The 26,335-nt window shown below is 32.2% G+C and overlaps 3 protein-coding genes and 1 long non-coding RNA gene across 5 annotated transcripts; 1 reads left to right on the forward strand and 3 right to left on the reverse strand.

Annotated features, from left to right (window-relative positions):
* Window positions 1-1,700: 1,700 nt before the first annotated feature.
* On the reverse strand, window positions 1,701-5,584 carry LOC108211196 (uncharacterized protein At5g02240). Its single transcript, XM_017382725.2, has 7 exons — window positions 5,283-5,584; window positions 4,017-4,288; window positions 3,904-3,940; window positions 3,689-3,786; window positions 3,548-3,609; window positions 2,075-2,198; window positions 1,701-1,972 (listed from the first exon to the last, which is right to left on the reverse strand). Exons 1-7 carry the CDS (start codon window positions 5,482-5,484, stop codon window positions 1,853-1,855), a joined length of 915 nt encoding a protein of 304 aa, XP_017238214.1. The 5' UTR covers window positions 5,485-5,584; the 3' UTR covers window positions 1,701-1,852.
* A 466-nt stretch (window positions 5,585-6,050) lies between these two features.
* On the reverse strand, window positions 6,051-9,450 carry LOC108211885 (suppressor of disruption of TFIIS). 2 transcript variants are annotated; one of them, XM_064089694.1, is made up of 9 exons: window positions 9,186-9,450; window positions 7,709-7,775; window positions 7,565-7,630; window positions 7,391-7,488; window positions 7,233-7,270; window positions 7,034-7,121; window positions 6,627-6,938; window positions 6,475-6,523; window positions 6,051-6,338 (listed from the first exon to the last, which is right to left on the reverse strand). In XM_064089694.1, the coding sequence occupies exons 1-8, from the start codon at window positions 9,321-9,323 to the stop codon at window positions 6,485-6,487; spliced, it is 846 nt and encodes a 281-aa protein (XP_063945764.1). In that variant the 5' UTR covers window positions 9,324-9,450; the 3' UTR covers window positions 6,051-6,338; window positions 6,475-6,484. The 2 variants fall into 2 exon arrangements, with proteins under 2 accessions (XP_063945764.1, XP_017239085.1); XM_017383596.2 differs by having other exon boundaries at window positions 6,475-6,540; window positions 9,186-9,446.
* Window positions 9,451-11,318: 1,868 nt separating this feature from the next.
* LOC108211575 (uncharacterized) lies at window positions 11,319-14,061 on the reverse strand. Its single transcript, XM_017383212.2, has 9 exons — window positions 13,819-14,061; window positions 13,035-13,101; window positions 12,875-12,940; window positions 12,687-12,784; window positions 12,544-12,581; window positions 12,346-12,433; window positions 11,918-12,247; window positions 11,758-11,823; window positions 11,319-11,649 (listed from the first exon to the last, which is right to left on the reverse strand). Exons 2-9 carry the CDS (start codon window positions 13,093-13,095, stop codon window positions 11,491-11,493), a joined length of 906 nt encoding a protein of 301 aa, XP_017238701.1. The 5' UTR covers window positions 13,096-13,101; window positions 13,819-14,061; the 3' UTR covers window positions 11,319-11,490.
* A 10,441-nt stretch (window positions 14,062-24,502) lies between these two features.
* Window positions 24,503-26,017, forward strand: LOC108213719 (uncharacterized). The gene is made up of 3 exons (XR_001805355.2): window positions 24,503-24,692; window positions 24,869-24,925; window positions 25,410-26,017. It is a non-coding gene; the product is annotated as an uncharacterized LOC108213719 (long non-coding RNA).
* The last annotated feature ends 318 nt before the right edge of the window (window positions 26,018-26,335 follow it).

Below are 26,335 nucleotides of genomic sequence, written 5' to 3' on the forward strand. Positions count from 1 at the left end.
AAGGATAGAATGTTAAAATTAAGTCTAACATCATTATCATATCATCACTATTTCTAAGAAATTAGAGTCTACAATTTCATATGAGCAATGTATCGACATGATAAAACATCCCACTTCCATTTATATTGAGGATTTATTGAAATTACCCTCCATAATTATTCTCATTATTCTCTTGAAGAATCAAAATTTTGGAAATAACTAAAAAGTTTGACCTAAATCCCTGATTAGCATTGAAAGATACAATTTCTCTTTTTTGAACCTGCTCTTAACTATCCTAAATAACCTAAGAAACAAAAGCCTACCACTTTCCAATTGAGACATCCATTTTGATATGGATTATTTCTTGTATCTTCATTTCTTCATCAAAAACACTTGAGTATGTGATGTGTGTGTGCATATATATATAAGATATTGCTAAGTTATTGGAGGGATCAGGCAATTAAACTTCGGGAAAGAGAAACATGTACGCATTGCAGGCAAATTTTAAAAAACAGAAAAGTGCAGAACGGCAGAAGGAAACAAAATGTACTTAAAAGCAGAAATTTGAAGATACTAACTCATCCATATAGGCATGCACTACATCAAAATTAGACACAAAAGCTTCTCTTTCTTTAACAATAAAACCAAGTAGACTAGCAGAGATGCAACAAAAACGAAAATAGTGCAGGAAGGAACAAGATGTACCATAGAGCATAAACGTCTACTAGTTGTACCATTCAAGTAGTGCAGCTATTCACAATATAGAACGTTAAAGGTACCCATTTCAGCTAAATAATATTAACCAGCTAAAACAAGTTGAGAGAAGTAGAACTCTTATGCCCAGGAATTGATCACGCTATGCAACATTTTTATAGTACAAAATCATCATTGCACATAACATGAACTTTTTGAGATACTGATAGACTCGATATAATGGATGGAGATTATTAACTAAAGCACAAACTATGCAGGTCATACCTCGTCATTTTTGCAGCGCGCACACTCCATATCAGAAAATGAATTTCCAAAAATATATACCACTGCTGTACCACCAAACAGACTCCATGAAAGTGTGACCGGAATACTATAAAGCATATGAAGCACAAGAGAATGGGAGAACTATGGAGTCTAAGCAATTCAACGACACCTTATATAGTGGATGCTGGTGATATTGCTTATGTTGACCGTACTTATGATGTTTGACAATTCTCCTGAGGCTGTTTATAATGGGGAACAACATTAATATGTTCTAGAATAATATTAATATAAACTATACTTCAAAAACTACTTAATATACTAAACTCATTACAATTGCCATATCAGGTAATTAAATTATTCAAAATATCTGCACATGTGAAGTCATATGTCAGGAACTTGTACAGTGTCGAGCTCAATTTTATCAATCCTCCTCTATATGATGAACCTGCAGAGAAGAATGTCCATCGTAGTTAGTAGGCTATATATAATCCCAAAGATCTGAAGAACAGAATATTCAGGTTACGGGTATAAAATGTTTGGTATGATTCTAGTGTATTACCGCTTTATTTTTCCCCTCTTAATTGCGAGAGTACCAGAGTATACAGGACAGGTCTGCCACGCACAAGTAAAATACCTAACCACTAAATTCACTGGATAAAGAGCATCCATCATTGCAATCACTAGATGAAGTTGTATTATTTTTAAAATTATAACGAATAATGCCATTCATAGTAGCTACAAAATTAACAAGCTGCAATTTGGTTTTCTTCTAAATAGCATTTCATAAATTTCATAGCATTACGTGATGAACTCATACAAAAACACTAATCCTGTGAGAGCTTCATGTTTAAGGAATTAAGGTACAGAATGCACAATGAACAAATATGTCTAGACTTCAAAACCGAGTAGTAATATTGGAAAATAAAGCTTTGAAATCTTTAGTTGGTGTTCCAGTTCCTTCAGGTTTTGAAGCCAGATCAAATGCTTTGTATTTAGCCTCTTCAAACTGCAGTGCCTGTACATGCCCAAATGAATATCTCATGAGACTAAATTAACGCAATAAGAAAAGGCAGAAAGCATAAATATTGCACAGTCCGCAATCCTTGTTACTAGAGACCTGAATGCAGACTTCTGCAACATCAGCCCGAGAAATGGTTCTTGTATCTGTCTGCAGAAGCTCATCATCCTTTCCAACAAGCAACTCACGAATGCCGCCTTCTTTGTCTTGCAATCCTCCTGCCCTGTACCGTACATCATCAACATTACAGGGTTTACATATACTCTTCAGAGTTCAGAAGGCTATAAGAGTTCAATATTCAACCATGCTGCATTGATTATTATGAATAATATTTCAGAAATTTGACAAAACAATATCCAAATTCATGCACTTGTTCATCTCCAAACATATAATTTCGCGAAAAAGTAGAGTTGTTTTAGTTAAATATCCGAGAATAGTGAAAGGATTACACACATAAAGAACCATGTGCTTGCAGACATTTATTTGTCCACATCACAGAGCAAGCATGAGGATTCCACCCACCATAAATGACTGATTCATGTTATATAATCACTAAAGAGGAAACAAAGTATATACGCTCATACGAAGAATTTAAGAACAACATACTGGCTCATACTTAAATCAAGATGCCTCATAATATTGATATATAAACTTTCCATTGATAAGAAAGTTATAGGTAGCACTAGATCGGTGTAACATCCTACATCGGTTTGATAAAAGAGTGTTTGGGCCTTTATAAGCACAAGCAAATAACTGATTTATACCAATTTGCTAGCACTTTTGAGCCAGCCTGTGGTGGGTTGTTGGGTCCGGTATGCATCTAGTTGTGGGCTTGTGTTGTTATAAATGGTATCAAAGCTCTATTTGGCCGGAAGTGCCAAGGCACTGCCCGGGGTTTCGTAAGTTGGATTGGGAGCTCGACCATATAAGAGGGGGTGTTTGTAACGGTATCAGAGCTCTGCCCGGCCGGAAATGCCAAGGCACTACCCGGGGTTTCGTAAGTTTGATTGTGAGCTCGACCATATAAGAGGGGGTGTTTGTAACAGTATCAGAGCTCTACCCGGCCGGAAGTGCCAAGGCACTGCCCGGGGTTTCATATGTTTGATTGTGAGCTCGACCATATAAGAGGGTGTGTTTGTAACATCCCACATCGGTTTGATAAAAGAGTGTTTGGGCCTTTATAAGCACAAGCAAATAACTGATGTATACCAATTTGCAAGCACTTTTGAGCCAACCTGTGGTGGGTTGTTGGGTCCGGTATGCATCTAGTCACAGAGGACAGTTAGCTTCCTTAATGTTGTAGGAACATATATTTTAACAAAATGTAATGAATAAATATTGGCGCAAGAACGAACACCTCTTTTTGACTCTTTCTATCTAAGTTGGATTGAAGTCAAGTTAAAGAACTAGCAACAAAATCTATAGCTAACACTATTATTATATTACTGAATTTATCATCTAAGCATCCATTTACAGAATAAGTACATCTAACACTATTATTATAGAGATTGTTAGACCATTATTTATAACAAACGGCACAACTGTAAAATACCAGGACAAATGATAATATACCTTATTATTGTGTAAGGAACTCCCGAGTCAGCTAAATATTGTTCGGCTTTTCTCTTCCACACCTAGATAGAATATGCATAACCTATTATGAGACAACCGATTAGGATATAGCACAAAATATAGAGCAAAAGAACTACAAACCAATATATTTCCATTCCCTAAGCTATTCAGTGGGTTGCTGAGATCTGTTCCTCCCATTGATCCAACAAGCACAATTTGTTTCACTCCAGCAGCAATAGCTGCAAAGAATATTTCATAGTGAATATATGAACATTACATATATGCAAGTGTATATATAGTATATGAATAATATAATGGGAATAGAGAATCTATACATTAAAAGTAGCAGAACTCACCAGCATCTATTTGATTTTTCTGCCCAATCCAATCAACCTAGCAAATATGTCATTAGTTACTTAATTATCTGTAGAAAGAAAAAAGATATTATCCGATATAGCATTGTAGTTACCTGTTCAGGATATGCTCCTTCTTCGAAATAGAACTCCGGCCTTCCGCCTTTACTTGGATCAAACCCAGGCTTCATTTTAGGAACACCACTTGTAAGAATTACAAGGAAATCAATACCTTGAACTGCAGGGACAATGCTATCAGCATCCCGTATATCCCCGACGAAAACATCATCAGCTCCACCAATTTTTTCTTTGCTCTCCTCTGTTCTGACCAAACCTCTGCCAATGTACTGGTCAGGTTTTTCTTTGAGCTTCTTATAGACAATTTGACCTAGATAAATAATGTTCAGCAGAAGAGATTGCGTCAAGATACTACCTTGAATCTACCTTATTATAGCTAAACATTAACTTCCAGTAGTGGAAGAATTTGTCACATTACAGTACTTACCTGATGCATATATGTGGCCTAAAATAATTACTTGTTTACTTGAGTCTAAAAAAGCCAGACACATCCATGTAGATAAATGAAAGATAAAGAAATCAAAAATTAGACATGACATAGAAGCAGTGTTGTCTCACTGTCTCATTATCACAATTCACAGTCAGAAAATAAATATAATGAATGCAGTTTTTTCTTAATTCACATAAAAAGATTACCATTTCAAGGATTAAAACAGTAATATATCACTAACAAATATAATAACAAACAGAAGGCATAGTTGATGAATTGATCGGTAGGAACTCTATGAACAATATATCTTCCTGTTATACAAATATACTACTGATATAAACAGTAAGATATCCGTACAAAGTTTCTTTAATTAGCTAAACAGAATATAGGCAGCTTTAAAAAAATTGCGATAATAACAAAACCAAAAAAAACTACAAAACATAAGCTTTTAGGGGACTAACTGAAACAGAAGCACAAGGGAAAATAATGGAGCAATAAAGTTTATGTACTCTGATCATGAAGCCAACCCACTTTTCACCGCTAAAAATGTCCATTGGTGCAAGAAAAATTTAACCCGATTCCAAACCACAATCTAAGCATAATCTCTCCGTAAACAATTTACGCCTAATGATCATCACAATCCACACATTACCTTTTACAACCACACAATTCACTAGTACATTTGCATCCGAATCACCCGTTTTCGATTCCCACTTCAAATTTTGTTATCAATGTCATTACAACATACATATCTTAACATCATAATAAAAACACACACAAACACAAACATCAATTTATAAAATGAGACATAAAATAATTAAGAATCAAACAAAAGTACCTACAAAAACTGCATTCAAACATTAAAAAAACATACCAGTTCTACCAGCAGCACCAGTGACAAGAACAGTGCTTTGTGCCAAATCAGACATGGCTGTAACAACTGAAGTGTGTCTCTTGAAACCCTTTCTAGTACTTGTCCTAAAAACTCCTGTACTAGGAAAATTATACTTACAGCTACTAGTGTATGTAACAGTTTGATGGGTTAGAGGGGTTGAGAGTAAAGATAGAGAAGCCATTGCCAGAAATTACAGAAATTGTGTAGATATAAAATAATTGTTTGTTTAAAGATGGGATTTTTTTTTTCTTATCTTCTTGTTGGTGTTTGTAATGATTTCTTTTATGGTATTAAAAGTACAGGGAACAGGTTGTAAAGACTAGAGTGTAGAAAATAGTAGAATGTAAGTATTTCTTTTTCTAAATAAGTTGTTGTTTTGAATTGCATTATATATATTTTTTGTTTTTTATATTAAAAATTAAATTTATTTGGATTGGATTCCAGGAATTATTTTATAAAATAAAAATTTTATTCTAAATCCATGATTATAAAAATCAGGAATTGGAATTAATTGTTTGATCCACTAATTATGATTTATTAATAATTTATCATAGAATTTTTAGAAAAATCAAGGATTTAATTAAATCGGAATATAGTGAATAAATGGGTATTTTTTACCCATTGTGAGATGATGCATTCTTGTATTAAAAATCATAAAACTGATAAATTCAGCCCCATAGTAAGGCTCCTGAAAACTCAATAATTTCTATTTAAATGCCCAGCCACTAAAACTGAGAAAAGCAACTATGACAACAAAATCTTATCACCTTAATGTATGAAAATTACATGTCTACAGCAAAAGTTCATTCCTATAATGATCAGCTTAAAACGGCAAGATCAGTATAACCCTATAAAGAATAATGACAGACCGATGATGAAACTTGAAGTTGTCGCGGGCATTTTTACTTCTTTGCAGTAGTAATCTAGCTCTGGTTGGACTTCTTAAGCAAGCCAGAGCTCTGGTAGTGCATCCCTAATATTGTGGATGCTTCTTAGGACATAATCTGCTCCTTCAATCCTTTTAGAAGTCCCTACCTGTGCATGTGTACCTCAACCATTATACATCAGCCGGAAAAAATAGTAGAAATCAAATAAAACCTCGTGTTATGAATATAGAAGTTGGATCAGTATAGCATATTGGTTATTTTTGACTGAGTTACCAGCGGCTTACCAGTACAGTATCAAGGCCAACAAGCTTTCCAGACTGTATATTCCGAACACTGTCTTCAAAAAAAAGCTGGAAACAAAGTTTCAATGGTAGGGAAAACCATTACAATAACGCTTTAATAGCTGGAATTTTTGGTAGATAATTGAGTTGCTTACAGTTCTCTGAGGGTCAATGTTGCCTATCTTGAGTGCCTTCTCGATGGCATGTTGACATGGCTTGCAGACAACTGGTGTCTTTGGTAACAAAGATGCAGAAGCATTAGGTTGAGAAAAATGACTGATGATGTCAAAAAATTTGCCGCCCCCGGTGAGGGTGGTGCTCAACTGAATGTCATCCTCACCATCGGACACAGTGCGATTGTTGATCAGATTCAGAGTTTCATAGCAAATGATATCTTCGAAACAATCTTTCAACCCCAAACAGCTGAGAACTTTAACAGCATGAACCTTATCTGCATTTGTAAAGATCTACATTGCAAATTATATAGTGAAAATAACAAGAATCCATATGACAATCATTCTGTAATTACTATTTATGATTTCATTATAGCATAAACACGTACAACTTTACGGATAGGCAAGCTTAACAAAAGACTTCTTAAAACAGGGTCAGGTTTTAACTTCGCATAAGGTAATCTTTGGTGAACAACTCTGCAAAGTAAACAACGGTCCAGTCAATTACTCATGTTAACTGTCTAGCTACTACACACTGGATATGTGTAACTTCTTGGATGAAACAATGTATATGCAACACTTCATTACCTAAAATACTCTTCAGTATCAATGTCATAGCCAATAGCCTGCAATAAAAAAAAACTAATAACTGGCTATTTTAGAATAGGAAAAAAAGAAGAAAAGCATATGGATCAATAAGTATAGTGTGAAATGTGATTACGGAAAAGGGACTAACTAGACTGTACCTTAAGGCCTGCTAGTACTGTCCCATAATTCTTGTAAAGTAAATAACCTAATTCAGAGGCTAAATTCCTATCTACGCCAAGCTTGTGAACCATAAAATCTGAAAAAATAATTAAAAACTTATTTGTTGAATGTGTTCAAGTATTAAAAACTTGAAACTAATATCACAGTGATACCTTCAATGTTATTGCAGCATACAGTTGCCAAACCAGAAGTCACAGGATAAAGGGTATCATCCAGATCTGTAATACTTCAAAGTTACTTTGCTAACTGTAATTCCTTATGCAATTATATAAATGTTTCATCAATTAACGTCTCACCAAAAAGGAGGCAATCATATTTTGGTCTTCTGACTTGCTTGTTGTAGCTCTTGTATTCCATTGAAACCTAAAGAAACTTGAAGAAATTATAAGGACATTTAAGCACTACATGCTTGTTACATTATAACCTCCTAAGTTAACAATAAAGTTTGACATGATGTATGGCTAACAGGCTAAGAAACATTTTATAACATCTAACAGATATACGCTAATTCTACTATTTACATTACAAATGAAGGTTTCAGTTATCCTAATTGCTTTTATTGGATTCCTGAACCCATCATATCCAGAATCACGCAGAACTTGAAAGGGTGTAGAACAATGTCAATCATATAGTTCAACTGATTAGAGTATATGACCAATGGAAACAACGGAAATTTCAAGTAAATCCTTGTAAAAGTTATGCTAATAGTTAACAATACAGAGACTACCATAACAAATTATCTACAAACAGAAGAACAAAGATGTAATTAGCACAAAAAAAGGGGAACATAGATGTAACTTTGATGCACAAACAGACGACCCTCACCCTCGTGGTCATAATGGAGAAGGGTAACCACCAGAGTAAGCACTTTAGTTCCAAAATATAAGCACTATATATTAACCAAAAACAATACGCAATAAGATTCAAGTCTCAATGTAACACCAGCAAGTTCCCCAATCACTATATACAAGTTAAAACTTTACCTAGTACACCAACAAATCATAATCTGTGAAAATGGTGCAGTTAGGCCAAAAGACCAAAATCAGAGATTTGCTGTAGGACATCGCAGATGCCAACAATGCCACCTCTCAGAAGCTATATAAACTAGAATATGAGATCTCTCCACATACAATGTAGCAATTGAAATAACACAAAAGAAGGTGCATTCAGGATGTTCATAGGCTGAACATAGGCTGAACTGTTGCAATTAGGCAAAGAGACCAAAAACTGAGAATTGACATTGGACATCACAGTCCACAGATGCTAACGATGCCACCTCTTAAAAGCTATGTAAATTCTAATATAAAAAATTTCCCATATACAATTTCGCAATTAAAATAACATCTATGAAAGTGCATTCAAAAAATTCATACAACATAACATCCTAAATTTTATCTTCAAGACAAGAACACGGAAAATCAAATTTATTCAACACACAATATTTACCATGAGTAGATTCAGCGGAAAGCCAATTTACAACAACCTAGGAACTCTACCTATCATTCGATGATCACGAAATAAACAGTTTAAATTAGTTATCTGTGGGGGGAAACTAATTTCAATGAAGTTTCTCAGGATAACTTTGGCTTTCATTCGAACCAAAGCCATTTAACATCATAATTAAAGAAATCTTTTAACATACACATTTATATATCAAAAATCTTCCTACATATAAATCTTGGCAATGCATATATAAAATTCAAAAAATTACACCATAAGAAAGTGTATGTATACGAGAGAAACATCATAAGTTGTATGTTGAAACATACATACCGAATGGACCATTGGCTGAGAGGATAAGGCTTTGGCGCCAAATACACCCCACCTGTAATGACTACAATTGTTGTTATTGTTGTAATAAAAATGTTTCTTAGGACAGAACATAGAAGGTGTCCTTAACAGAAAAGCCATGACCCAGAATCCAGAAAACTGTAATACATACAGGGACAATATATATAGATATAGATTTTTTTTTTTCTCTTTTATAATTAGAAACTTGTGGTAACTGGAAAAGTGTGTCCTGGTTAGTTCACGAAGATTGAGGAGTTTGTGCAGGGCGGTCTAGGATTTTTTTGAGGCCCTGTGCTGACTTTAAAAATGAGACCCTTCCAAATAACAGAAGAAAATTTTAATATATTTAAAATAACAAGATATCATAAACAAAATTAGACTACTACAACTGAAAAATTGTTTGTTTACTGAGTAGTTAGACTTAAATATGTAGGTGGCCGTGTGAGATTTACTGCTTGTACAGTATACTAGTTTGTGGGGAGAGAAGGAATAAGAAGAGACCTGCATGGCTGGGTGTTGGGAGTTAAAAATTGATTAGTGTTTAAATGAAATAATGGTAAAAATTAAAGAGATATTAATATTATATTATATTTATCATGAGTATACTAAAAGATAGAAAGAAATAATCATAAATTGGGGCCCTAAATTTTCATGGGCCCTGTGCTGTTGCACTTGTTGCACTCCCTCCAAACCGGCCCTGAGTTTCTGGACTTTGGAATCCGACTCAATATGATTGTGAAAGATACATTCAGACAAGTTGATAAAATATTATAAATAAAAATAATATGTATTATAATAATAAAATAATATATTTTAATTGTAATAATTTTAGATGATAGTATTCTAATAATTATATTAAAATATTAATTTAATTAATTTTATTTGAGAATCTGATTAGGATTTCATAAATGTGACGATGTGTAAATTCTTTTAAAATTATGTGAATTTATAAAATATTTAATATTTATATGTCAATTAGTGTTTTAAAATTTATTTGTACTTATAAGTATTTAAAAGTATTTATATAGATTTATCTAAAATATGTGAGCCTATATATCAATTTCTAAATATGTATATATGTCTGTCTGTCTCATTTTTTTTGGTAATGTCTGTCTCATTTAAAATTCAAATCAAATATAATTAGGAAATCAATCAGTTGGAAGTATTGTAAGTTTAAAATTTTGAAATAAATACCACCTAAAAGATTATTGGGCCATGATGGAAAAGGGCCTCAACAAGGCCCACCAACTATTTGTACATCATATCCTCCACCAAGACTCCAGGAGAATCTGAAAGAGTGTTTTATCATGTTTTATCTTTTACTTTTTCATATTACTGTATCATGTAGTCTTGATCAAATCCTTACTAAACAGTTGCAAGTGTAGAGATTTTAATCGAAGCTATAAAACAAGGCAAAAGAGAAATGAAATAAGCATGTTTCACACATGTACTCTTGTGTACATGAGTATCATACGAGTAAAATTCTGCTTATATTCGAATTTCTGGGACCCTATTTTCGAGTGGAATATACTCAGTATATATGATTTTCTTTCCAATAATTTGCAGCTAGATCATTTAATAGAGTAGCATTGAAAGACTGAAATGTGACAGGAATGTTATATAATTAGAGTAGGTTGATTCTTGCCAAACCTTTTACTAGCTCAACTTATAATATTGTCTTGGTAGAATACCGAGTCTGAAACTATGGTTACAACTCAGTCTCCTTCTCCAGGACCTAAACCTTGCTAGTCTCCGTTTATGATCATACTTTCAAGTCGGATATACAATTATATATGGCTCAATCAAAAACAGTCACATCTTCCTTGTGCAAAGTAGAGTGGCGCAAAGGAAATTCAACTCCAATTATGCAGACCCTAAGAAGCTACAGGTCAATAAAATTCTAGCCATCGCTATAAAAAATGCGTAAATGATCATTCAGCTGAAATATCAATATCATGGAACATCAACATCTTGCTATAGTGGCGTATGTGTATGATTACCATGATATTTCGTATTCCTTATGATGATGCCAGAACACTGATTATGACAGACTTATGATGTTAGAAGACAACTAAGGATGCAAGAGAGAAGGGGAAGGGAGTAACAAAATTTACATGAAAGCAGATAATTTTATATGATATTATTGATAAGAACGACAAAACGTCAAAACATTTACATCTTAGGAAGGAAAGAGAACTATGAGGGGGATTTAACAAATCCCACCATCGACGACATACAATTCAATATATCCATCTTTCTCTTTCGCACTGATTCGTTAGACATAATTCTAAGCTGTCACAGGCATTTCCACTGCAACCTTGCCAGAGTAACCGACCTCTGATGATGACTTGTTGACAGCAACCCAGAGCTCTGGTAGTGCATCCCTTAAATTGTGGATACTTTCTAGCGCATGATCCGCGCCTTTAGTCCTCTGTGAAGTTCCCACCTGTACATAATTTTTAAGATTGTAAGTTTGCAGGTAAAATAATATTCTCCATCAAGAGTTGTTAAAGGTATATCATTATCAATTGATGCAACATCACTATTGACTTACAAGTACAGTATCAAGGCCAACAAGCTTTCCAGATTGTATGTTTCGTACACTATCTTCAAAGAAAAGCTGTATAGAAGTTCAACACGGGAGAAAATATAAGAATAGTACTTAGGAAGTAATTGGTAAGAAATTGTTAATAATAAGCTTGTGAGCTGCTTACTGTTCTCTGTGGATTGATCTTGCCTATCTCGAGTGCCTTCTCAATGGCATGTGTAGATGGCTTGCAGACAATTGGTGTCTTTGGTAACGATGATATCGAAGCATTAGGTTGAGAAAAATGTGCGATGATGTCAAATATTTCAGTGTTGTCGTTAGTGGTGCTGGAAAATGATCTTGAACCAGTGAATTGAATGTCATCCTCATCATCAGACACAATGTTTTTGTGAGTAGGATTCAGAGTCTCAAAGCAAATAATCCCCTCAAAACAATCTTCCAGCCCTAGTATGTTGAGTGCTTTAACAGCATGGACCTTGTCAGCATTTGTGAATATCTGATTTGCAAATTATACAGTGGAAACCATATCAATATACATATACAACGGTTTGACTCCTAAATTACAAGAGTTTTCCACTTGTGCTGGTTACTTACAACTTTACGGATAGGCAAGCTTAGCAGAAGGCTTCTAAGAACAGGGTCAGGTTTTAGATTCTCATACGGTAACCTTCCATGAACATAGCTGTAAAACAGGAAACAAATTAATAAGCTAAAGCATTATAACTACCTTCATCCTCAAATTGAATATATACAATTTTATGGATCAAGTGAAGTATTATAAGGACTCCTCACCTGTGATATTCATCATAATCAAAGTCATAGCCGATAGCCTGCAAACGTAAATTTCCATCATTGACATTTTTAAAAATGAAATAACAGACTGAAATTAGTAGAGCATATACAAAGAAACAGGGATACATTAAAAAGGATCATACCCTCAAGCCAGCCATTGTTGTTCCATAATTCTTGTACAGCAGATTACTCATTTCAAAGATTACGCTCCTATCTATACCAAGCTTCTCAACCATATAATCTGGAGATGTTTATCAAAAACAAAGCAATTAGAGATCAAAGTAATGTTTAACAACAGAAAAGCAATTAATTAAGAAGATAACACCGATACCTTTGATGTTATTGCTACATGCAGTGGCCAAACCAGAACTGTAGGGATAAAGGGTGTCATCTAGATCTACAATTTTAAAGAAAACAAATCATAGTGACTCTCCATTCAATATATGTCTTAAATAAATTAATAAGCATAAGTTTATAAATTATCAGCTCACCGAAAAGAAGACAATCATATTTTGGCCTTTCAACCTGCCTGTAGCAGTTCTCGTATTCCATTTCGATCTGCAACAATTTGAAGTAAGAAAAAGGTAAGCATTGGCTAACACAAGATCACGAAAATAAACATCAAAATCTGAAAACAAATCCAGAGAAGTGAAAAATTATATATATTATGCATATACTTGATTAGAAGTTCAATTATCTCCAACTATTTTACATTTCTGATATCTTAAACGAGTACAATCCAAATGCACACAAACTGTACTAAACAATGTCCCACCAGAATCTTCAAGCAGAAAGTGACCATTAATATATCCATGACATATTGACATGTAAAGACCTTCAAGATAGTTATAACTTCACAAAAGCATTCATTTAATTAAATAAATGGCAAAACACCTACAAATACATATATAAAAAAATCTATATATGAGTAGATTGAAAAAGGAGCAAACTTTATCACATGATCATGGCAAAATCAATAAATGCAAACCAGGGTTCAACAACCAACAACAAAACAATCAAACTTTCAATAATTAACACCATAATGAACAATGTTACAGCAAACTTTCAGGAAAAATCAAGAAAATACAAGAAAAGCTGAAAACTTGATGAATTTCAGCTCAAAATTCAGACAAAAAATTGTAAAAAGCTGGTAAAAGCAACCCATCGACACAAGAAACATGCAAAAGATTGAAATTCATGAGAAATGAGAAAAGGGTCTGTGCATACACACATGTAGATACTTATGAAATGAAGAGTTGAGAGAAGCAAACATACCAGAATGCAGAAGAAGATATGAAACAGAACAGGATTGAGAGGCAAAATGTGATATATATGTGAGAGAGAGAGAGGGGAGAGAGATGTGTGTGTATATATAGATAGAGAGGGAGAGATGTGTATGGAGAGAGATAGAGATTGAGAGAGATTACACAAACTCTGTTAATATGAATGAAGAGGGAGGAGGAATAAGAGGCAGAGAGAATTGGTTTAAATAGCCAAAACACTTCTCAAATGTCTAGCAACTTTCTATTCCTTCCTATTATTTTATTAAATATCACGTTTGTTACTTTGACAACTTTGAACTCTCCTTTAATTTTTCTCAACTTTACATGAGCAGCAGTAAGTTCTGAATGCAGCTTGTGTAACAGGGATCGATTTTGAAAAAAAATTAATATTTATATAATTTTTTTCAAAATTTATATAATTTTTTTCAAAATTTTCTTTTCTACAAATAAAATGTAATGTATAAATTTTTATTCTGAAAAAAAAAATTAGAAAAAAAAATATAGAACTATGTTTATAGACGCATTAGTGTAAAAGAACACAAGTAAGGAGGGCTGAAATTTATAATTTAATGTTAACTCCATCCACGTTAGTAGTCATGTTTGTAAATTTGTTTTGTCTAAATAGAATATTAAATATTTAAATATGATATTTTTGTTATTATATTTATTCATGATAATTGTATAGCTACAAAAATAAAGTTTTTTGAGAAAAAAATAAAGCTAAGTTATCATCAATGTTATCAAATATTCCATAACAATCTATAAAACTGGTCTGCGTTAATAAAGTTAACGTCCGTATCCGGAAAAAATAATACCAACTAAAAAATAAAATAAATATTTTTTCCATGAAAGGGAGGAGCGCTGCAAGATTCATTTGTGCAACTATGTTGGAAGCTTTGATAAGGTTAATACAGGTCAGAGATAAGAATATCAGGTAAATAATAATAATTTAGAGAGAGATAATTATCGATTTTAATTTTGAACACATATTATCAAAAAATTATTAATAATTAATAAGAAATATTTGTTTATCATTTCCCGTTAACACCAAATAAATAATCCAAACAATTGTCATGAGATTAGAGTTCCAATTCTCATTAACCCACCTCATTAACTATAAACCAAACACCCCTAATAATAATCGTATTTCAAAAGCATTGTCACCTTATCCTTTGGGTGTACACTTATCTCCTAACTAATTGACACTATGATTAACAGAAATAGAAATAGATTAATCGAATGTGTTTAGTCTAGACATGGGCACTGGATCAATATTGCCTCACGATAAACGTGTTGCCATTAGTTTAATGTATTTATGAACATGTGGTGCTCGGACAATCGTGGTAACATGTTGTAGACAGGTATGAACATAAACTCTCCGCTTTGATATCTAACAAAGTTTACATCAAGAAACATGCTCGGTTGGACCGCATGGGGTGTTATTTTAATTCATCTGAGATCTCTTGGAAGACGTATTTACTTGATCACATTTTAACCTTAACTAGTCCACACTATACTTACCTCTTCTCTAAAATCTGTCAGAAAAATTAAATATCATTTATTAATATATAAACGGATTTATTCATAATAATCTAAATATTAATAACATACTATTTTTCAATTATAATCAAACAATATAGTCAATATCATCGAAGCACAATTTCTTACAGATTAACAACTTTTACCTAATGTGTTACGGATCCAATTTAGCCGGCGATTATAGCCAACCCCAATTTAGCCGGTGATTATAGCCAACCCAATACTTTAAAACATGATTTTTCCACTAATTTTTTGTCCCAAAATGAATTTTTCCGACAACTTTTAATATAGATCAATAAAAAATACCTATTAAAGATTAGAATGCTCAAAATAATGTTAAATATTTTATTTAAATGAATTTTCTAGATTTGCAATATGTAAGTAGAATCGTCGATGAATACTCTCACTGAAGTATATACCTAAAGTTTTATTTATAAATTCTCTAGTAACTTCTTTTAGCATCCAATTATTTTTTGAATAGAAAATGTTGAATATAAATATATATACTTCCAATAAGTCTGTTGTCTCGTCAAATATTATAATCCAAAATGATGGCAGGAGTATTGTTATTAATCGAAAGCCTGTGCCGCCAGCGTATATAATTAAGTGATAACGACCGGGCTAATTTAAGAAACTTCTGTTGTTCACTTAGTTCCCCCTCCGTTCAAATTCGTGTTCACTATTTATATCAAATTGCCTAGTTTTGCTGAACTTCATAAATTATTATTACATCAATTTTGAAACCTCAAAACATTTCCTACATGAATTATATATATGTTTTAAAAATCTTTTAAATTATATAATATATAAATTTCAATCAATATTTTTGAAATTGAAATAAAATTGTAGCTGAGGAGGTCTTTACGAGCTTCCACGCTAAGGAAACACATAGAATATTAGTTTAGTTTAAAAAAAACAGAATATTTGTCACACAAACATTGACATCTGGTGTCAAGAATATTGGGGGAAATAATACTAATCCAATGTGTGAATTATTAATTTCCTCTCTTTTTTATTTTAACTGTGCAAAGAGTTTTATAGTGCTTTGGCCGTCTTTTCTCTTCGTCCTATACTTGATTATATGAAAATAAGTACTAGAAAGAAAAAAACTCTCACTCAATTTTTTTTTCTTTCAAATAAATTGAGCAAAAGGTAACTATTTCATTTTTGTTGTGTTTGGTTGGCGTGGATGAAATACAATGAAATGATATAAAATAAATGAAGATAGTAGTGTTAGAAAAAAATTTAAAAAAAAAATTGAGAGAGTATAAAATTATTATATGATGAGATTTGTAAAAAATTCAATTATAGAAGAGAATGTAGAATTTCTTATCAAATTTGGGGTATGATCTTCTCATATGAGAAGTAAAGAATAGAAGGGAGTAAATAATGAAATTTATAAATATTTACTCATAACATAATTCAAATTCCATCACATTCTTTTCATATTCATTCACCTCACCAAAAATAACATAATTGTTTTTCTTTTTAAATGAATACCTGAGGGAATATCAAGCGAAAGAATATTTCTTGTTATCTTCTGAAAACTAAAATTCTATAAAATATTTAAAATATTAATTATTAATTATACACTGGCTAATAAATAATTTAACAAATACTAAATAATTTAATTCAATTTAAAATTTTGAAAGTGAGTAATTGCGTAGCTACCCTTCTGTCCAACTCATATGAAATATGTTGGAGACCGTTTGGAAACTGCATTTCATTTCAAATGATGGATTTCAAATGAAAGGAATTGAGTTGTCATTTTAAATTCTCATATTTATTCTGGATTTGAAATCCGAATCTAAATTTTCAAACAGTTTATTTGATTAAATCCAGAATTTCAAATGAAATCATGGTTCCCAAACAAGTTATTAGTATAATTATGATATGTTTAGAGAAAATTAAACTCGTTTTAACAATTAAAAGTGCACAAAACCTAAAATTTGAATCACTAATATATGTTATCGTTGAATGGTTCTAGAATATTTTACATAAATATTCCTGCATGACTGATAATTAAAAAGTCAATACACTATTGTTATTGAGTACGTGAGATAATTTGTGGTGAAAGCAACGGCAGCGGAGATCAGAAGCTTCAATGCGTGTACACAAACTAGTTTATTGTATTTCGTGACAAATAAACAAACGTCGTATTTATCGTGCCACCTATTTTTATAATTTTAAACGACAGTTGGCAATTGCATGTACATCTGCGAGTCACCTATGACAACTTTAGGCTAATTGTTTGAGATATATGTAGGCCCTGTTTGTTTACCAGTTCTCTCTCACAGCTTCTGCTTCTTTTTCAAACACGTTATTCACTTATTTACTTCTCACTTCTGCTCCCTCAAAAACTCACTTCTTTTAAGCTTGCCCAAACGGCCCCGTAATGTTACATAATCGTGTACTCCTGAGTCCCGGTAGAATATCGCAATACATAGATTATCGGGAAGGTTCTGGATCTTAGTTTGATCCAAAAATATAGTAACTGGCGTAATCAAAACGGCCCGGCCGGTCAAAACTTGTTTAATCTAAATCTTCATATTCAAAGCTGAAATAAAATTCATAATCATAATTTTTTACTCGTCAGTACTCAGTACTGATGGAACTAAGAAATACTCCCTCCGTCCCTTTTTACTTGTCCCTTTTGAAAAAATAACGCATCTTAAGAAAATGTTAGGTGGATATCTTGTTTTCATACATATCCCTAATAAATGTAATGAATTAGATAGAGTTGTGTATATATATATGCTAGTCAAACATTGAAAGTTGTTACATTTTGAAAAAACATACAAAAAGTTGCTTTGAAAAGAGAAGTGGACAAGTAATTTGGGACAATTTTTTTTTCAAAAGGGACATGTAAAAAGGGACTGAGGGAATATCAGTTATTAATTGACGAGAAATCAGTCGGATCATGATGGTTAAAAAAAATAAAGATGGGTGAGATCACATAAATTGTAGCTGCCTTCTAATGATCAACTTTAAATCATTTCAACGTGATTATATATCCCGCATCTAGAGTGATCGAGTCATATATAAGTAATTATCGAAAGTGAAAAGATCTAAATTAAATAGAAGTATAATTTTTCGGGACAAGCTGACTAAGATAGTGGCACGTGACTCAGACGAGTCATGTAGAATTTTTGGAGCCGTCCACTTAGATGGATTTAAAGGAATAAATCGGAGTTGGAGTAACATCTGAAGAAAAATTTCATTTTAAATTGAGAGTGTTTAATTATAGTTGAGATGGTTAGGAGAGGAATGGGCCGGTTATAAAAATGAAATTTTGGAAAATTTAATCATATATATATTTAAGACAACAAACACAACATAGGTTTGGTAATAACCTCCAGTCGCCGTGAGGTCTTACCTGTGAACAGTGCATTTAAATTGATAAGTTCAATCTTTTTTTTATTTTGCATTGAGTTATATGCAATTGACACCCCTTATGTTTGGACATAATGCACATTGCACTTGATAATTTTGGAAAATACACTTTGCAGCCCCAGACTTTTAACCCGTAGACACTTTGCACTCTTTCCGTCAATTTCTGCCGTTACCGTTAACTTTTGCAGGGGCATTTTGGGAAATTTAATTATATTTAATTAAAATCAGACCTTTATTTAAATTTTCTGACCATCTAAACGATATTTTTCGGAAAAACTTAAAGAACGAAAGTTGTAGAGAATAAAAAAATCTTCTTAAAACTATAAGGTTCAAAATTTTCGTAATTCTTTTTATAATTATTCTAAAAAATTCAAAAATTAGAAATCTTGTAAAAATGAACAATCGTTTTTAAATAATTATTTAAATTTTGAACCCTATTGTTCTAAAAGATCTTTTTATTCTCTACAACTTTCGTTATTTAAGTTTTTCCGAAAAATATCGTTTAGATGGTCAGAAAATTTAAATAAAGGTCTGATTTTAATTAAATATAATTAAATTTCCCAAAGTGCCCCTGCAAAAGTTAACAGTAACGGTAGAAATTAACGGAAATGGTGCAAAGTGTCTACGGGTTAAAAGTCTGGGGCTGCAAAGTGTATTTTTCAAAACTATTAGATGCAATGTGCATTATGTCTAAACATAAGGAGTGCCAATTGCATATAAGTTATAAGTATATAACTCTTTTGCATTTGTTGAAGAACAATAATTGTGGTATGATTGTATCTCAAACTTCTGGTGGTGATGCATATCAAGTTAAGCCCCAGGGTTTTTAGATCCTATGATGGTGGAGGAGAATAATTCGCCCAATTATATCCAATGAAACTTTGGAGCTATGTGACCAATAATTTCAAGCAAATTATATGATATTATGTATTTATTGGAAATTCCCTATTGTAAATGACGAAGCTCGATTAGGAAAATTCTTAATTATTGAAGCCCCGAGACCCACAAGTGTCTGATGCTTTTGAGCTTCATATTCCTCAGCCCATCTCCAGTTCATTCATTCATATCTCTAGTGAGTGATTATCCACTATGCTTGGATTGGATTAAAAAATTATTTATGATTTATAAGAAAAAGCAGATAATATATACGAGGCACACAATTTTTCTGAAATATTAAATACAATAATAATGAAAATAATGAATTTGTCAAAATATAATAGAACCTAATTAACCTAATAACTCTTCCGCTCAGAAACGAAATGGTCCAAATGTTACCAGCAAAAATATAATATACTATTTAATATTTTCAAATAAATGAAAATATTCACATAAGAATTGTAACTTCTAAACCGAATTCAAATTAAATTATATTAATTTTTTTTCAGACATATTATATTTTAGCAAATTTTTATTAAATAATTCACTCGAAAGAAATTTCAGTTTACACAACATTTTTTTTGCTAAGTCGGTTTGCGCAACTTTATCATTAAATACGTAACACCCCAAATAATTAAAAGCATGTTTTTAATCTCGCTATTATTGTGAACTTTCTTTTTATAGAACTAGAAAAAATCTGGGCGGAAAGAGCTAAAATCCGAGTCAGAAAAGACGTATGAATCTCCATCAACATGACCAATTTGAAGTTCTTTTTTACTCTTTTCTTTTGGAATGAAGTGGAAAGTAATTTTACTTTGTTGGCATTGTTTAGTCAATGTAGAGCAAGCCTGTGTGTGTTTTGTTTATTCATTCATTCATGTCAACTTTTATTATTAAATAGTTAATTGCAACACAAAGATTAATTATGTTAATTATCACCACAAATTTAAACTAATCAACATATCATAGTACTTGCAATTGCTTACTTTAGTGAAGGTGAAAATTGTAAAATGTTGGGGCAATAGAAACATATGTTCGTGCATATTATTTTAAATACATTTGCTTTGCTTTAGAATTTGACAAATGAAAAGCCCTTATTTTCAATCAGTTGCATCATATCACATTTAGCATGTTGGAAAGGCAATGTGGGTGTTTGGCAACCCATTTTAAGGCGGACTTCTCGGCTTATAAGTTAGAAGCACTTATTCGTACCGTTTGTGTAAAAAGTCAAGAAGCACTTATAAAAAGCTAGGAATGCTAGCTTTTGTTCCAGGACTTCTACTTATTTTCCAAACACTTTAATCACTTATAAGTCTTATCTTGCTTCTAACTTCTACTCCACTTATTTATTTTAAGCAATAAGCACTTATTTTAAGCTCACCCAAACGGCCCCAATTATAAAGGTCACCATGAAAGCAGTCACCTCGTAGATTATTTTGGGTATCAACTGTGACATTAGAATGAAAATGACCCACTTCAATTTAATATAATTTTAAATTGCCACCCCATTTTTCATTTTTTTTTTGGTTGAAAGTTGATATTACATGAATTCAGGAGTTGGAAGTAATCGAACAGAACCGGACTTGAATTTTATTTGATCCTTAAATTATCGAGATCCATCAAAAAAATTCTAAATATATTATGGAACCGTTTGGGTAAATCTAAATAAGTGTTTCTTGTTTAAAATAATAAAGTGGAGTAAAAGTTATAAGCAAGTTATGACTTATGATAAGTGATTAAAGTGTTTGGAAAATAAGTAGAAATTCTGAAACAAAAGGCAGCATTCCTAACTTTATAAGTACTTATTGACTTTTTACACTACAAATAAAAACTTTTAACTTATAAACCCGAAGACGGCTTTTAAGCAGTAAACAAAGACCCCTTGTATTACTCCCGCTCCACTTATCATGAATTCATGATCGAGGATGAATTTTGTTAAATACGTGATGGGGGCATATTTAATCAAAAATATAACATCGAGAAAATAATGTCTATTCAACAGTACTGAATTCATGTAATTGTTTGGTCTGCTGCACGGTTTAGCTAATGGATCAAATTTCTTTGCTTCATACGTGTGCCAACATTATTTTCTTTCCTGTCTAAATCAACCTTGCACATAATTAATCTATTTTAAGAACAAAAAAATATATATGAAGTGGTGATGGCCTAAGCAACTAGTCACCCATCAAATGATTGGTGATGTGTGTATTATTTTCTAATAATATTTGGATTTAATAATAATTGTGTGCACTGTTTTCTCTGCTCTCCACCTTGGAAGCCATTGGCATGGTGCCTTCATGCTCCAAAAGCCACAAAGTGTGAGTTTTCTAATGCTGGGGAGCGTGTGCATTGGGTCTTCTTAACAGCCCACTTACAGAAAGCCCGGCAAGGGGGATGTGTACAATACTTGTTCCACTACAAAAGGCCTCTCTGACTTTGATATTGGGTTTTCTTTTCGAATTGTCCAACCACATGATTGATTCTGTTAGTGCAATATCCTGCCAAGTGGAGTATTCTCCAAAACTATACAAAACTTATCTGAAATAGTCTCCGGGGTTATTTTTTATAATTGTAGAGATGAGTTCTTGTAGATTTTTATGATGTGTGAACTTAATTTTAACATTCTTCTCCCCAAGTTTAAATAGAAGTGAAAACTGAGGAAAAGAAAAGCAAATACAAAATTTATACTTATTTTTGTGTTTACGTTTTTTAGGAATGATAGCAAGTGGATTGAAAAGTAAATTTGTTAAAATTTCAATCCAAACTTTCCACTTCAAAAATGGATGGAGAGGGAAGCAAGTAGTGGGAGCAATTAATAAAATATTGAAATAACAATTATATATTCATTAATTAATATATAAAAATTATATTTTCTTTCCAAGTCCGGAGCATCTATTATCTATTATATAAATAAAACGTGAATAATCTTTAATTTGGTCAAATATCTTTTGTTATTTCTGAATTAACCTATACTATACAATGTTTCAAAAATCAAAATAGAAAATATATATAAATAATGTGAGACAAATACAAGTGAGCCTATAATTTGTTCTACTCGAATATAAACAGAATCATCGTGTAACCGATATAAGATAAATAATTATTTTTTCTTAAAAATATTATCCAATATTTAAAATATAGATGTAAAATTATAAATATTATAAATCAACCGTGCATGACACGAGTTATAAGCTAGTGATTCTTTAATGTGTTCTACTCGAGTATAAACAGAAAGTCATCGTGTAATTGATACAAGATAAATAATATATTTTTTCTTATAAACAAAAAAATTACAACATATGACAAATTTAATTTATAGTTAATTACAAAACATAAGAAAAGTAAAACTAACATCAATTACATGGGTACATAATTCATTTAACATATTTTTTATAGTCATTGGGTGTGTATCTAACAGTTAGGATCATAATAAAATTATGTCTTGTTCAACTCTTTTTTTCCGTTGAACAAGTAAAATTTGTGATTTTTTCGTTCAGCGAGAAGGTCGATGCACATACAAATATTCATATCAATCGTCCAGCTAGAAAAACCATCGAACGTGATGAAATTTATTTTAATCATGATCGTTGGATATATCATTCAACAATTATTAAAAAAAATTATACTATAAAATAATTTATTATAAATTTTTTTACGTTAACAATGTATGATTGACACACTAATAATAACGCGAGCGTTTTATTCACATAAATCACCCATTAAAGTATCCATGTATATGAGTGAGTATGTTATGCATTAAAGTATCCATGTGTACGAGTGAGTATACTACATATAGGGATGAGCGGGAGCATTTCAGGGGCCGGGGAGTGTTATCTCCGTCACGATCTCCGATTTCAATACTTATCCTCGATTCCGTCCCGAACCCCGAATGAGAATCCTTTTCTTCCCTGATCCCCATACCGAATAGGAAACGAGAATCCTCGCGAGGATTCGGGAAATTTTACTTTTTAATAAAAATTATAACTTTATAATACATAATATATTTTTTAATAAAATAAATAAACTACTAACTCCTAATATACTAATAAAATGATATTATCTCATATTTTCAACATCAAATCATATTAAAATTGATTTATAATATAAATAAATGACAACTTTAAAATTATATTTTAATATAATTATAATCGACCAATAAAAATAAAGATTATTTTTTAATTTTAGTAATATTATAAAATGTATCTATTTTTAATAATTTATTTAGTATGGTTTAAAAAAAATTATTTAGTATAATATATATATATATAAATACAGTCGGGGTCGGGTCGGGGAGACACGAATCCCCGCCCCCGCCCCGATCCCCGAATTTTTTATATAACATTTCACGTTCTCCGTCCCGTCCCTGAAAAATTCCTCGAATTCCCGACACCCCCGGGGCGGGGTTCTGATCGGGGTCGAACGGGGCGGGGTAAATGTACAGGTAAGCATACTCACTTATAATTATTATATTTTTAATTACAACAAAAATAAATATATAATATTTTGATAGTGTCAATATAGTTGACTGCAACCCGGACAATATTCATTAACCGGTAACTTGAAGAAAAAGCTACATAATGTTGATTTCCGATTCCGAGTACATTTCGGAAATAAAAAAGAAAAGTGCAACAAATAAGCTGTCACATTAGCTTTCTACCCAAGCTAAATCCTTCAAGACATCTTTATCTTTTTGTCCAAGCTAGAATTATAACCCTGAGATAACTTCAATTTTTCAACTATCGTAATCTTCTTGTTGACGTCCAATCGGCGTGCATGCGAATGATGAACTTTGCGACACTACGCGGTCTCTCTCAATCGTCTCGCTCTATACTTCAGAAGGCAAGTAGGTCAAATATCGTATAATATTATATGAACTTTACGTATCATATTCTATATATGAGCGGGATAAATAATACACCCAAATATTTAGAATATGTTTGATTTAGTTTGGTTATTAATATTATTGTGAATTGTACGTGCAGAGAGTTGTTCTTGGCAGTAGTGGATCTCATGAATTTATCGTCAAGGCTGGATATGCCAAACTCAAGAAAAAATATGGTGCGATAATTACTTCTCTTATTTTCCGTCTATACATTTAATTTTGGTTTATACGAGAATCGGAAAATTGTGATAATCAAATATTTTGCACTTACCGAAACGATGAAAATTTCCTGATTAATCTTGAGAAATCGGGCGAAATATTTGTTATGAATTATTTTGATGTTATTTTACAGGTATTAATTCGAATCGAAAGTGCTCCGAGTCTCGCAGTACGCCTGAGAACAGAGAAGGTAAGAATATGCAGTCACATTGTTTCAGTCAATTTGATGATGTTCTGTTTAGTTGCGGATAGCTAAGAATATTCTGGAAAACGAAAATGAATCGAAGTGCAAATGTGCGATAGTATCTTGTTATAACCGTATTGCAGTTTATGATACTTAGCAGAATTGATTAGATGTTATGATAAATCTGCAAGTGGTCAGAATCTCTCTGTTTTGAGGAATGTTGGTTAAAATGATGCCGAATTATGATATATCGAAACGTAGAATTTAGTAATATTTGAACTGGAGAACGGCGTTTGTTGGTTACTGGTAAGATCAGAGAATCCATAGTATGCATAAATTGCAGATGTGTCGCGATATGTGAACTCTTATAAACACTGCTCATAAAACTAGTAATGATAGATTGGATGAATGTCACTTGCTTTGAAGTAGTCACAAAGGTCTGGTATATAATTTCCTTGTTATTCTGATTGAATTCATTGTTCATTTGCAGAGAATTATACAGATGATCAAGCGGTGAATTGCACAAATGATCAAGTAGCTAATTGTACAAATGAACAGGCGAATTGTACAAGTGAGCAAGTAGTGAATTGTTCAAGTTATCAAGCAGAGGAGTTTCGCGGAGAAGATTTTTGTGGTGAAGATTTCTGCGGAGAAGTTTTTTCTGGAGGAGAAGAGTTTCACGGAGAAGATTTTGACAGGGAAGAATTCGAGGGAGACAAGATTTTCAGAAGCGTTGAATTTACAACGCGAGTCCCCATTTCATCCAAGACAGCTACTCGTGTTGATGATTTCGTATCATTCATATTTAACAATGCACATCAAGATGAAGAGAAGTAGGCTAGCTATGTAACTAGAGTTTGGAAATCAGATCATCTTGTGCAAATCTGGATGAGTGATTAGTTGTTGGCTTGTTGCATTGTTATGAACTTGAAAATGTGACCAAATGCCTCTAAATTCTAATCAACTTCTGCAGAATCGTTAGAGCATCTCCAGCAATGTAGAAGACTTAGCTAAAAATCATTAATGTCTGACAAATCCATTTCAGCCTATCCGTTGGAGATGCTCTGACAGATCTATGGATTGATGTGTACATGTGCAGATAATAGGTTTTTTTCTTTTTTTGTTTCGACCTCGTTTATCTTCAGAGTATTACCAAAAATGAAGCAAATGAAATCAAAGTAATTGAAAGAGGAGATCAAGAGAACCCAAAAATGAGAAAATTTCAGCATTAGTATCTTTTTAATGTTATTTAGAAGAGTTTGAAATAAAACACAACTTCCTGACAAAAATAAAACACAACTTTAATTTCGATTATATTTTAATTTATACACCAAGATTAATGCAATCGAAATAGTTGATTTTTTTTCTGAAAATGATCCCACAAATTGAGGTGATCCATTTTTATCTCCTCTATTC

This window comes from Daucus carota, chromosome 3 (genome assembly GCF_001625215.2).
Source record: "Daucus carota subsp. sativus chromosome 3, DH1 v3.0, whole genome shotgun sequence".
In the NCBI taxonomy this organism is placed as follows: Eukaryota; Viridiplantae; Streptophyta; class Magnoliopsida; order Apiales; family Apiaceae; genus Daucus; species Daucus carota.

What these genes read in the sequence shown, in the direction of transcription:
- LOC108211196 (XM_017382725.2), bottom strand. Translation starts at nt 5,484, where the DNA reads ATGGCTTCTCTATCTTTACTCTCAACCCCTCTAACCCATCAAACTGTT. An exon ending in TAGGGAATGGAAATATATTG is followed by an intron (nt 3,610 to 3,688) that starts GTTTGTAGTTCT and finishes TATTCTATCTAG; the next exon opens with GTGTGGAAGAGAAAAGCCGA. An exon ending in GTTCCTTACACAATAATAAG is followed by an intron (nt 2,199 to 3,547) that starts GTATATTATCAT and finishes TGTACGGTACAG; the next exon opens with GGCAGGAGGATTGCAAGACA.
- LOC108211885 (XM_017383596.2), bottom strand. Translation starts at nt 9,323, where the DNA reads ATGGCTTTTCTGTTAAGGACACCTTCTATGTTCTGTCCTAAGAAACAT. An exon ending in CAGTACTAGCAGGCCTTAAG is followed by an intron (nt 7,271 to 7,390) that starts GTACAGTCTAGT and finishes TTTTTATTGCAG; the next exon opens with GCTATTGGCTATGACATTGA. An exon ending in GCTTGCCTATCCGTAAAGTT is followed by an intron (nt 6,939 to 7,033) that starts GTACGTGTTTAT and finishes TTTGCAATGTAG; the next exon opens with ATCTTTACAAATGCAGATAA.
- LOC108211575 (XM_017383212.2), bottom strand. Translation starts at nt 13,095, where the DNA reads ATGGAATACGAGAACTGCTACAGGCAGGTTGAAAGGCCAAAATATGAT. An exon ending in CAACAATGGCTGGCTTGAGG is followed by an intron (nt 12,582 to 12,686) that starts GTATGATCCTTT and finishes TTACGTTTGCAG; the next exon opens with GCTATCGGCTATGACTTTGA. An exon ending in GCTTGCCTATCCGTAAAGTT is followed by an intron (nt 12,248 to 12,345) that starts GTAAGTAACCAG and finishes TTTGCAAATCAG; the next exon opens with ATATTCACAAATGCTGACAA.